The 13,406-nt window shown below is 45.0% G+C and overlaps 1 protein-coding gene across 2 annotated transcripts in view; it reads right to left on the bottom strand.

Moving 5' to 3' along the window:
- LOC118283477 (1-phosphatidylinositol 4,5-bisphosphate phosphodiesterase beta-1) overlaps positions 1-13,406 on the bottom strand; it is a 34,913-nt gene that overhangs the window by 10,037 nt on the left and 11,470 nt on the right. The window contains exons 1-15 of one of the 2 annotated variants that reach the window (XM_035605495.2): positions 10,902-11,254; positions 8,959-9,036; positions 8,125-8,193; positions 7,307-7,447; positions 7,136-7,215; positions 6,217-6,270; positions 5,536-5,611; positions 4,940-5,040; positions 4,266-4,429; positions 3,495-3,641; positions 2,543-2,700; positions 1,741-1,823; positions 1,564-1,648; positions 1,307-1,472; positions 59-114 (exon numbers count right to left, since the gene is read on the bottom strand). In XM_035605495.2, the coding sequence (XP_035461388.2) occupies positions 59-114; positions 1,307-1,472; positions 1,564-1,648; positions 1,741-1,823; positions 2,543-2,700; positions 3,495-3,641; positions 4,266-4,429; positions 4,940-5,040; positions 5,536-5,611; positions 6,217-6,270; positions 7,136-7,215; positions 7,307-7,447; positions 8,125-8,193; positions 8,959-9,036; positions 10,902-11,000 (1,557 nt within the window). In that variant the 5' untranslated portion in view covers positions 11,001-11,254. Of the gene's footprint in view, positions 1-58; positions 115-1,306; positions 1,473-1,563; positions 1,649-1,740; positions 1,824-2,542; positions 2,701-3,494; positions 3,642-4,265; positions 4,430-4,939; positions 5,041-5,535; positions 5,612-6,216; positions 6,271-7,135; positions 7,216-7,306; positions 7,448-8,124; positions 8,194-8,958; positions 9,037-10,901; positions 11,255-13,406 lie in introns of those variants that run through there. The other variant, XM_047335051.1, reaches the window with a different exon arrangement.

Genomic DNA, 13,406 nt, shown 5'->3' with positions numbered 1-13,406 from the left:
GCGACAGCGGCGAGAGCGCGGCCACGACCCCTCGGCTCCGTACAGTGTCACCACTGACCTTTTTACCATCGTCATCTTCGTCGTCATCATCTTCCTCACTCTCAGCCTCCAACTCTGTTAAAAACGATAAGTCACACAAGTCTTCATCCTCCTCGTCTCTTAATCCCCTCCTCCTCCCCCAAATATCAAAAACCAGAAAAAGAAGCTGTAAACAGCAGATCGAATATGATTGACAATATTATCATCCAGACTCGACAAAGTGATGCAATGAATACCTGGATATTCTTAAATTTAGATTTTTGGTTAAGCTGCTCGTAAAAAACACGAATGCACAATATCTGAATAACAAGTGTCAAAACTAAAATCATGTGCAGCGGTTGTACAAAACTCCGACATGATGAGAATGATGTGCCAAACCGATGCCTCTGATTTCATTAAAAACAAGCCGCTGCTCCAACTTCTCTGCAGATGATTATTCAGCCCACTCGAGCAACACAGGGTCACGGTCAGAGTTACGAGTGTGCACTTCAGAGCGGCTGCTCTTTGTGGCACGAGTCCCGGACCTGTTTTCAGGATCTGATCCCTCATTTCCTCCCCTGCACTTTCTGTTTGATTGCCGCTCTTAGCTGCCGACCTCTTCCGGGACGTCCTACACTCATTACCGAGACGTCCCCCGACGAGGTAGCAGACGACTGCGGAGCACAAAAATCCAAACCGAGCAGATCCGTCGCTCCGGCCAGAGTCGTGACTGAAATTATGTTCGAATAATGTGTGGAACCCGGAAAATAATAAGGATTCAACTGGTTTGATTTTTGTGTTTTGATTTCATTCTGAAAAATGTTCATATAAGCTAATTAAGACAAACTGATTTATGACGTCCTTCCAAAGTCTTTTGAATAAGATAGAAAAATCACATCTTTCATCTCTCTTGCCTTGAATTTGTTTAGTAAAGATGTAAAAAAAATGAATCTCAGCTTCCTGTTATCTCTTTTAACCAATCATCAGGGGCCGCATGGTGGTTATCTTTTGTTGTTGATTGTTTGTAAGGATATACGGTACACTAGTAAGATTACCAGTGCCTCTAATTAGAGCCTGAATATGTCTTTTTGGCATTAATATTTCCCAGCCATATGGAGCTCTCATCATCTGACGAGCGACAGAATTATTTATTGTCTGTTTTGGTACAAGGAGCGAGTGTGTGTGTGTGTGTGTGTGTGTCACAGCTGAACACATTTCACATGGATTTCTAGGCTGAAAGGAAGAAAAGACGAAAAAAGAAAAGTCCTTTTTAGTCTTTGTGTCTTACCTCCTGTGTTGTTGCTAGGAGACACTGGCTCGCTGCTCTGATTGGCGGGTTGGTCCGTCAGTCTCTTGGTGTCGTTGTTGTTGGAGGGTTTGTGCGATTTCTTGTTTTTGATGAGAATTTTGCCCATGAGCTCCTGAGGACTGGGAAGGGGGACACCGGACTCCAGCTACAAAATAAAATAAAATATATATATAAACATATATATTTGTCATGTGGCGTGTGTGTGTGTGTGTGTGTGTGTGTGTGTGTGTTCTTACAGGGTATTTGTCCAGAGGATCAATCAACAGCGCGTCCCCGAAAATGGATCGACAATATTCAGCCATTTTGGCCTGCTGCTTCAAACTGACAGATAATGAAACGGTTCGTTAAGACATCTCTCATTGCAAACGCTCATATGGATCAGTTACCACGTGAATAATGACAGAGATGCTCACGAGTCCACGTGGTTTTCAAAGGAGAGTATCACGGGGAACGGTGACGTCTTGAAGGCGCACTCTGCGATGGCTTCAATCACTTCCTGGACAACCGGAGACAAAATGACAACTGAGAATTCGATGAGGGAAGTTTAAAGGCAAAGCAAACCATGATTGATTAAGAACATTCTCTTTGCAGAAAAGATAAGATGTGCCCCAGAAAAGAGAAGTCAAGAAATCAAACAGAAACACAAAAACAGAAGTTGGTGAGGAAAGTTTTCATCTGATGCAACAGGTGAAACATTTAAAAAGACATATTGCCAAACTGCACAAAAAGAATAATTAAACATTTACAAAAAGTTTAAGAGACTACTGAGACTTGATGGTCTCTAAAGTGTACGTAACTCAACTGTCAGGCTTTTCAACTAGAACCACATCACTCCTATTTTAGCCTCTTTCACACTGGCTGCCAATACGTATACGAAATTTAAGACCAAGCGGATTGTGGCTCTTCATGACCTTTTAGTAGCCCAGTATGCACAATCTGGTCTCGAGCAGAGCATATTTTTAATCTGTTCAAGGAACCCCAGTGGAAAACTAAAGGGGGACAGAGCGTTTGCAGTCAGGACCCCGAGGCTCTGGAAAGATCTGCCCGAGGAAATCAGGTCAACTTCTTAAGACATAGTTTGATCAGAGAGCCTTTCCTGATTTGGTCTGAATTCGAATTTCCCATTAGTTGTCTTTTAAATCTGATGATTTAAGGACCCATCCGTTTTATTTGCTGCTCTATAAATAGCAAAATATGGGGGGGGGGGGTGCTCACCTTAAAAGGGATCTCTGACGTCATGGTAAACCCGTGTGTGATGACGGGTTCCTCCTCGGCGGTTCGTCCTTTCCACACGTCCAGTTCCACACAGCGGCATCCGGCCAGGAGAACCTGCCGGTACATCTCCACCGAGGAGCTCCCCGCCAGCTGGCCCGCTGCAGCGCAGGGACGCAGAGATGACGACAGGGGGACAACATACTTACGACGGGTTAAAATGCAAAGCAACGACAACTAACTTGGACGACGCCGACGATGATCGTAAACGCTGTTTGCTTCATGAAAGGTTAGCGAGTGTTGTATTTCACACGACCCCTAACCTCACTTTCTAGGTCATCTCATTTTTTAAATCTGTGGATTCGTCTTCACTTCTTCTTCTTCTTCTTTAGATTTTAAGTGGCCTGTCCTGTCGTGTCCCATTTCCCCAGGCTCGGGTTCAACAGCTGTTGGGGCAATGGATGATTCAATCTTTGCTTTCGCGGACAAAATCATGTTTTTTCTCTAAAAATTTTCATACTTCCAGTGGAAGGGAACAAGAAAACCTCAATAGTGCAAATGCATGTTGCAGCCGTATGTTTCCGCACATCCGACCTGCTTCACAATATTTCAACTGCCGTCTCGTTCAGAGATTTTGGTCACACGGCAGTGACAACAAATCAGAAAGTCCAATATATGCTCCCGATTGTAAATGACCTAAACGAATGATAAATAGCTGATTAGCAGAATCCGCACAGACTGCTGTAAATTGTTTTTACACTCACAAACAGCCACGCATGGCTTTGAAAGCCTTGAGGTTATCTCATGTAGGGAAGTCGTGTTTAAAAGTCTTTCCTAACAAACTGCCACCAATAACCAAACAGCACTTGGATGTAATCCATTTTTTGAATGCCAAGTAATGGATCCGCTGCCGGCGGTAGAAGGGGTCGTGTGCGTGTGCAGTAGGTGTGCGAACCTGTCAGGTACGTGTTGTGCGATGAGTTGATCAGGTAGTGAGACAGGGGGAAGTTCATGTCTTCGGACTGATCCAGTTTCTCTGGTGGAATGACTCCATTCTCATCGCTGGACAGGTAACTGGAGAACGCCTGCAGAGAAATCACGTCTACGTAACACACGTAATACAGACACACACACGCACACACAGACACACAAACATTATACAGAGATAAAGGCAAGAAACAATTTCCATTTTAAAATAACCGAGGTGGAGAGAGAGTGGGCAAATTAGACTCTCATACAGTTTAAATCTGCCAGGTGAAATAGTTTATGAAACATTAAACGGGACATATTATGGTCATATTCAGGTTCATAATTTTCATTTGGGTTACTACATGAGAAGGTTTACATGCTCTAATGTTCAGTAAACACACCCGTTTCCTCAGACTGTCCATTCCTGCAACCCAACCCCCCCCCCCCCCCCCCCCCCCCCCCCCCCCCCCAAAAGATTCGTAAAAGAGTAGGTTCAAGATTTCTTACTTCTTACAAGATCCAACAGAGAAGTGACGACCCTGAGTGCTTATTTTAGCAGTTCACACTCTTGTGGTTGTGTGGGTGGGTTAGAAGAGTAGTTTGGTATCAACCAATGTACACAGACATTGATACATGCTGCTAACAAATGCAGCTCATGAAATAATGTGTGTGTGTGTGTGTGTGTGTGTGTGTGTGTGTCTGGTGTGTGTGTGTGTGTGTGTGTGTGTGTGTGTGTGTGTGTCTGGTGTGTGTGCACCTTGCTTCAGCTGTGCCTGGTCTTGTTGGTACCTCTCCATCACGGCGTGCGTCTGTGCCGGGCGGAGAGGCGGGTAGAGGATCTCGTTCAGCCTCGGGTCTCTCTGCTTGTTGTTGATGAACTCCGTCATCTGATCCACCGTCAGAGTCCCATCATCCCCTCCTCTACAGAGCAGGGGTCAGGGGTCAGGGGTCAGGATGTTACAGGATGTCCACGGATCCACAACGGGCCCAACACAAGAACTGCTTGTTCAAAAGTTCTCTCACTTTACAATGGTTAAATGCTGTTTAAAAAAACCCCCGCCCCACAACGAATAAATCAATTAATTTATTTACCATAATGTGAAAATCGAGGCTTTCACAATTAAAGCTGGAACAATCTGTCGTTTAGTTGACAACTGATTTTTTGGGACATTTTACAGACTGATTAATGCGTTTTTTTTTCTTTCTGATTAATTAATTAATCAACACCCTGACTTTGATTAACACCTAAGCTCCTCCCTTTTAATCCTCCGCTGTGGCACAAGTGGGACACGGCGATGAGTCATTTCCTCCTCATTCTTCACATATCAAAGAAAAAACGGCCCGAGGCAAATAACAACACGCTTAAGACAGAAAAGCGAAAGCAGCTTCTGAAGCTGCAGATCAGGTGAAGTGGTTTCTGAAGGGACTCACTGCAGTTTGAAGATGCTGCCGAGTTCAGGGCGAGGACACAGAACGTCCAGAAAGCTCCTGTACACGTCGAGCGTGAAGTCGTCCACTTTGACACCTTCACCCTGTCGAACACATGCAGGAGCACATCAGAACATTTTCTGAAACGGCCAGTGTCAAGAGCACGTTGTTATCTGTCCCCAGCGTTCGGAATCTCCTGTTTTATCCTCCGCCTGCTCAATGTAGAAGAATCTTTCTTTGCTCACAGGGAATATTCAATGTGAGATTCTTTGTATTCGCGCGCTCTTCACTGGTTGCTTGGAAAAAAAGAAAGAAAAGAAAAACATTGATGACCCAGATATTTGAGCTCATTTCACCCCTCCGTGCACTGTGACTCATTCTGGACACCCCCCCCCCCCCCCCCCCCCCCCACACACACACACACACATTGGATAAAAGGCCTGAATGGCAAAGAGAATATGTATAAGTATGAAGTTGAAAAAGACAGTTTTTTGTGAAGGCACCAGCTTTCACGGCATGAATCCGTGACAGACTCTTACGTGCATCTACCGTTCACCCGCCACTAACGACGACAACAAACTCATAATCCAAGCGTTTACCCGTCCGCAGGGCAGTTTGCAGCTCTCCAAGGCATTCTCCACTCTCTTTCTGTCCGACGAGAACAGTCGAACGATGCTGAAAGAGACAACGACATCGCACCATCATCAGCTCAGGGTGTTCGACGAACCAAAACCCTACATTTTTACTTCTTTAAATATCCCCCCACACACACACACTCCCCACAATTATCCACCCACCAAATTCCCTTCTGTAGCTCCCCCAGATGTCCTCCTCTGACTCCACAAAACTTCCCTTATCTTAATGAACCCTTTCCTCTGACTTTGCAGACTGACGGACCCTCGCTGCATCCTTAAGACGCGGCCTTCCTTCCTTCCAAGACACATCGACTGACCTTGATTCATCCTGCTCCTGGTTTGCCTCTAAAACACAGCTCTCCATCAAAACCGTATTATCCATCTCGCGCTCGGGCGGGTGGTTGATTACCAGGTCAGTGCTGAATTAAGCACCTTCGTGAATCCTGCCCCTGTTTTTGCTTTCCCAAGTGCACATGGAATTGGGTTTATTTCAGGAAGCGCGGGACAGGAAAGAGTAAAGTTTAAGTTTGTGCGCGTCTCTGCAGATTTCGTTGGGCTATTTTCTCACATCCTCAGCCATCTACTGTAGCACGTGACTCAAAGTTAACTTTCAGTCAGAGCCGCCGATTGACATCAATAACTCACTTCTTGACGGGGATTCTCCCCTCTGCGTTCGGCTGGAGAGTCAACTTGACGTACCTGGAAAAGAAAAATGTACAAATGTTGTTGTGATGAATATCACAACACGTGTTTTTTTAAAAAAAAATTTTTATCTCCATGGATCACAAGTGACTACGCATCAAATTGAGTTTAATACAAAACCTATCAATGAATGTATGAGAATGATTATTGTGATTGTGGACTTTGTTGATTCTCATCAATTTTTCCCTGTACATGTTCGAAAGAGAGCGACATCAGTGGAACAATATAGTTTGGCTTTGGTATTTTTTTTTGCTGACAGTAAGAAAGACAATGAATTTCACCGCACTTATTCTTCAAAGTGGCTGAAGATGAAGTGTGATTTATGTCATTTACAGTGGCCCATAGTACTGAATGGGTTTTGTGCATCTCGCCACCACCTTCACCCATGCCTGCGGATTTAACCGATGAATCAGACTGGGATGAAATGGAGGAAGACGACGACGACGACCCCGATCAAGAGCGTTTTGGAAATTAGGCCATAGATATATATACGTTTCGAGCCGAGATCCAAAGCCGGCGGTGCATTTTCATGGGACGCAAAATTAGTAATCGCCCCTGAGTGCAGGATGAGTCATCAAGTATTTGAAACCATTTAACAGGAAGCAAGGGAGAGAATACAGAGATTTAGATGTGAAAAATACTATGATATTGTTTTTTTACATATATTTGGCAGATAACAGTCGATAGAGGAACAATTAACACAGGGACACAGGACTAAAAGTGGAAACATGTATTTTTAATTTCATTTGGCCTTTTAAGTGTGTACAGCCTTGCATTTGTGTGTGTGTGTGTGTGTGTGTGTGTGTGTGTGTATGTGTGTGTGTGTGTGTGTGTGTACACGTGTGCCTGCATGTGCACTCACGCTTTCAGCAGACTGCGGTCTCTGTTGAGATTGTGGCTCAGCAGATTGGAAGACAGAGAAAACAGTTCCTCACACCACACCTGCCAAAACCAGATTATCATCATCATCATCATCATCATCATCATCATCTTAGTCATCATCGCCGTCACATCACTGTCCTGAATTCACTACCTTGGCCTCGTCCTCCTGTGCGGCGATGAAGTTGAGCTGGTTGACGTTTACAAGGTCTGAAGCGGTAACCACGGTAACCATGCGGTTCTCCAGACGACCAACCAGGTTGCCCACATCCAGCAGCTCCCGCAGCTTGGCCTCCTATTGGACGACACAGAATGAAAGCCGCCGGCAGAGACAAAGCGACGCTGGAGGGCACGCGGGGACGGAGACGGACGAGGTGAAGTGGGGGGGATGGAGGCCGTTTGGGGGGACTTTATTTTATTTCACACTACATCAAAAATACAAACTGTTTGCATGTCACACAGACAATCAAAGTCGACATCCTTAAATATCATTTGATCGGCCATAGGACTTCTATTTCTGGTTCGCCTTATGCGATAGGTTCCCTCATTTTAAGTCTTAGGAATTTGTGATCAGAGTAGGTTTAACCTCACATCAGTTTCTGGTTGACAAAACAGAGGGAAGGAGATTATCGGAGAGTTGTGATGCAGCATTGGTGTTAACAGAGTTTACGAGCAACATACAAAAAGATCTTTCTAGAGGTAGAACACAATGACAGGACACACGCAGCCTCAAAGGGTTAAAGTGACAACACGAGAGTAAAGAAACGCAGACAAGGGAATGACACAAGAGATAATACAAGCACAAAATCTAACAATACAGAAAAGTGAACGTGAGTTGTTTGCATGGTGGAGGTGCAACCTCTCAGTGAGAGGTCACTCAGCTGGCGTGTAGATAAGCGTCTCTACTGGGAGGAGGAGATAGCATAGGCTGGACACACCGGGGGTTGAATGGATGCAGAGGGGTGACCGTACCTTGGGCGTTTTGGTGCTTCTGCCCGTTCGGACGTCTTTTACCAGGGTCAGGTCCAACAGCTCCGTGTCCTAATGGAAACACACCCACACAAACAATGAAAACAAACACACACACACACACACACACACACACACACACACACACACACGAACATTGTCAGCTGTTATCCGGGGGCAGCTCAATGCTTCATCCTGTCTCCTGCTAAGGATTTGAGCCCACCTGCAGTGACAGAGGGTGGGAGTGAGCGAGTGCGTTTGTGACAGTCAATGATCACACGCCGTCTCTACCGCATGCTTCCCTCCATTCATTACGTCGGTACACTTATTGTGTACGTTCATGACACACTCACGGTGCTCACATCCGGTGCAATTTTTAAGCACATACTGCTAATGTAATAACAATGAATAATAATAATAAAAAAAAACAATGTTGAGATGGTCTTTTGGCCATTTTACGTATCATGCACGTATTCCTTTAATATAAACTGTCATGTACGACAGTAAAAATACATGCATTTGAATATCTTATAGCTTAAAAATGACAGTTGGATAAAGGCATTTAGAAAACTAAACCCCAGGAACACATTTGTTTAAAGAAAGACATGAAATAAACGATGATGCAGAGTTTCAAACGCTAGTAGAACAGAAGCTACCTTGAATTATACTTACATACTAATAGACTAATATGTTTATGAATTAAGGAAAATGGTGTATTTTTTGGCCTCCAGTGCCATTTAAAAAAAAGGGACTTCTCTAAAATAGTAACCTGCACCTGTATGTAGAGTCAATTCAAGACAGTGCATGTGTCGGATTGTACAGTATGCGGATGCCGACCTTGTTTTGGTCGGTCCAGTAGAGGTAAAATCCATGTGAATCCACGTGCAGAGTCACCGGGGTAACCGTCGACAGATCCTGAAATAGAAAGACAGGTGGAACCAGTGACACCAGCGAAGAAGAGTGTAATTTGGAAGAAAAAAAACAGTCAATTATGTCATATTGTTGTCATTGAAATATTAGAGAAGAGCATAAGTTGTTCTAAATAAAAGGCAGTTTTTCTACGATAAAGGAAAATTCGAAATTGATGTTCCACCTTTGTGTTTTGGTGATGCGCTGATTCGGAGTTGATTGCTTTATAGTTTTCTTCTATAAATCAATCAATTCTTCTATTGATCCATTGCTCGTTTTCCTAGTTGTCTGTGATAGTAATCAGCACCTTTTTTCTGGCATGTTATGCACCGGACCATAAAAAAAAAATCCAAAAAAAATCAATGGATGGATTTTTAAGAAAAACATCTGTCAAAACAATTGACACTGAAAATAATTGATGCTTGCAGCCTCACAGCTCCCCCACGTCGGACTAACGCTCCCTCCCTCATAGGCTTTCTCTGCGTGTGTTAACTTGACACAGAAAAATTGAAGCAATTTCACACAAACACAACTTCGAGACGAATGAGTTCAATTTAAACTGAAAGAGTTGAGGTGGAGGAGGACCCAACCTTGTTGATATTGTTTGCGAACCTTTTGGGCCCTTGAGTTTTTCCAATTAACATTGGATGGTTATTTATAAACTGGAAACAGATCTACAGTGGTTTATGAAAAGTGCCTGTGTGGAGAGCAGCTTTAGCAGTTTCATACTGGATACATCTTTTATGCGAAAACATTCTGCTGGAATATTTGAATACATGTCGGAGCCCCGTAAACGTTACATGACAATATGCAAATATTACTGGCCTAAATATGGAGGAGTGGTCATATACATGTCAGTTTTTATGACAAATTTGGTGCCGTAAATCAGAGTATACACACTCAGGCATCGCAACCACGCCGAGTGCAAACCTACATGTGGAGGAATGAAATGACGGTTAACTAGATCCCTGGTTGTCACTTGTTGGCATGGCAACCAATTCTATATTTCATAAAGCTCAGCTCGAAATGTTGTAGGAACTCAAATATCAACACACATATACACACACACACACACACACAGGAATCATGGTGGATGGATTCAACAGTAGATTGAACTAGTTTTTCCCATAAGTATGATTCATGATATTCTACGGCTCGATACATTGATTTACACACACACACACGCAAAGACAATCCATCCTTTTGCACACACATCCGATGTGTTTGGGTGGTGGTAACCATGCCAGTTACCATGGCAACCGGACAGCACGTTTCTCATTGTCAGGGCTCCATACTTCGGCATACCAACACACACAAACACACACACACACATACACACTCTGCAAATACCAACCAATTATGCATTGGAGTGTGACACATGGAGGAACTGGAGGAGTTGTGCATGTGTGTCTTCAACACACATTTAAAGCGCGCGCACACACACACACACACACCGTACAGTAACTGCATACTAATGGGTTCAATACCAACAGGTGGCAATAAGGAAAAACCACAATGGCGTTTCACATGCACACACACACACACACACACACACACCGGACACACAGCCACTCTGCTCTCCGTCTTGCTGGTGTCTAATCCACAGGTACTTACTGCCAAAGCTCAATCAACTGATGAATAGTAAACACATCTGAAACATTTCCTCCTCCTCTTCCTCCTCAGTGTTTCTCACTCCAATTCTATCCAACTGGACTCCGTTCAATAAAAATGATAATGTTCCTATACGACCCACATATATGAATGGAGTAAAAACAAAATAACAAATGAAAGGACAGAGAGACGTTTGGCTGACGCTCCTGTTTCTCTTGAACGAAATTAAAAACATACCGATGGAAAATCAGAGTCCTTACCTCGTCCCATTTTATGAAGTTGCTTCCGTTCCTCAGCGTGTGCGAGACGGAGTGAGTCTGGAGTTTCAACGCGTGGACCCCCGGCTGAGCGCTCGCCATGGCTTCACACACATCAACACACACACACACACACACACGCACACAAGCTGGAGATGCTTAGACACTCGGATGCTGCAACTCTGTCATGTCCGAGTCCAAAACTCCACAGAAGTCAGGCGGAGATGCTCAGCCGCTGCAGCATAACCATCGCCACCCCCTCCTCAGATTTCTTCTTGCTCCCTGTTGACTCTTTTTGATTTCAGTCTCTCTTCTTCTCCTGTCTCTTCTTTCCCTCTGCTACGCTTCCTCTCTCCCTTTTCTTATCCCTCCCTCTTCCCTTCTTCCTCCCTCCCTGTGCTCGTCTCCCCCTCGCTCCTCAGTTGGCGCTGCATCTCACAGAGAGACAGACTGAAACAGATGCCTTCGTGGGAGACAGGATAGATGTGTGTGTGTGTATGTGTGTGTGTGTGTGTGTGTGTGTGCACTGCCTCTACAAATTGACTCATCGGCGACATGCGCACAATGGCAGCTTCCCACAGATGGGGGAGGGATAAGAGAGGGAGGGAGGGAGAGAGAGAGAGAAAGCGACGGGGAAGAAGACAGAGAGACAGAAAGAGGAGAGTGGGAGAGATGGAGAGAATCGAGAAGTGAAGGAGAGGACGGAGGGAGAGAAGAGAGAGAGAGAGAGAGAGAGAGAAAGAGAGAATAAATAAGTGAGTGGGAGGACAGGGAAAGGGGGTGGGCGATTTAGCAAAGGGGCGAATTTAAACCGAACCAGGATTAGGGTCAAATTAGGCCACTTTTGAATAGACACCACTTTGTCCAAAAGTATGTGGACACCTAACCCTTACACAACTCATTTACAATCCGCTGCGGTAACATCCTCTACTCCTCCCCTGGTGAAGAGCAAGTGTTAGATGTGCAGGTCCACACACACACACACACACACACACACACACACACACACACACACACACACACACACACACACACACACACACACACACACACACACAAAAACACACACACAAAAACACACACACAAAAACACACACACACACACACACACACACACACACACACACACACACACACACACACACACACACACACACACACACACACATACACACACACACACACACCGGACTGGGAAAAGCGCTCTAATTCGTTTGGTGTTGGAGAAATGACGTCACTGATACACAGTCTCATTTGGTGCATTGACTTTTGGCGTCATCGCGATCCGTCAAAATGCTCAGGTCACATGAGCAATCTTGGTCGCGGCGGTGCACTTGTTGCTCCTCGGCCACTGTCGTGTGCATGTGCACGGTCGTAAAGGGGGGAATGTCGAGGCCCGGCAGATGATTTGGCGGTAACGAAAAAAATGTATCGAGATGTTCATGATGTATTCACCTCATGGTGATGAATGACAAGGGGCTGTCCCCTATAAAATAAAACATTAAAACACTTCTAATAATAAATCCTATAGCAGGTGCTGGTCCTAGTATTACATGGTGGTAGCCTGGCGTAGCCAGACTATTGTGTGTTAGTCTGGGACCTCTCAGTTCATTTTTCGATTTCCAAGAGGCGTTACCAACGGACGCAGAGCAAAAAAAAATGCCTCCGGACGCAATTGGAACGACCTACAACCAGTTATATCGGGTACTTTTAGCCAAATGCTCGTTGGTCAGCGGGGGTCATCTTGGGTGTTTAGAAAAGTCGCTTCTCTCCGCGTCACGGCAACCAACCCCACCTATTGTCAGATAAACGGTTGCGATTGGGCCGGTTTGGAAATCGCTTTCCAACGGACGGGATGCAGGCCGTATTGTGGCAGCGCAAATGAAATGAGCTCCTAGAATTCACCTGGGTCCCAGGCTAACAAGATGTTGCATGGAAACCAAATTTTCGACGGGGGACTACAGGGCCTGACTTTGAGTACGGGAAAATTACGTTAAAACAGGAAGTCAACCATAATGTCATTGTATTCCACAGCATTAACATTTCCCTTAACTAGAACTATGGGGTCTCGGTTTAAGATCACAAGCGTGTACAGTACAGTAGTATGCACATATTGGCATCAGCAGCAGACTGGCATCAGTTGGGTTTTTTTATGTTTACAAACACAACTGATTACAACAGAGGAAAGAAGAGAGTGGGCGAGACAGTGGAGATTGAATAATTTGATATTGGAACAATACAGTAAAACAAATCCTGTGGAGGACAACCACGCAGCAACGCTCTGAACCGCGTCTCTCTCTCGCTCTGTGTGTGTGTGTGTGTGTCTGTGTGTGTGTGTGTGTGTGTGTGTGTGTGTGTGTGTGTGTGCGCGTGCGTGAGGAGCCCAGCAAATGAGACGAGAACATGGCTTAAGAGTGCGAGTCTGTGTGTAATGATTCACAGGAGCAAGACGCAAGACGAGGACGTCAAAGGACACGGACCGCGTGAGCGTCTGTCACACCGGGCCCC

Source organism: Scophthalmus maximus, chromosome 10 (assembly GCF_022379125.1).
Source record: "Scophthalmus maximus strain ysfricsl-2021 chromosome 10, ASM2237912v1, whole genome shotgun sequence".
NCBI classification, from domain to species: domain Eukaryota; kingdom Metazoa; phylum Chordata; class Actinopteri; order Pleuronectiformes; family Scophthalmidae; genus Scophthalmus; species Scophthalmus maximus.
Note: the sequence above shows the minus strand (reverse complement) of the source record. Positions and strands in the feature narration are given on the sequence as shown.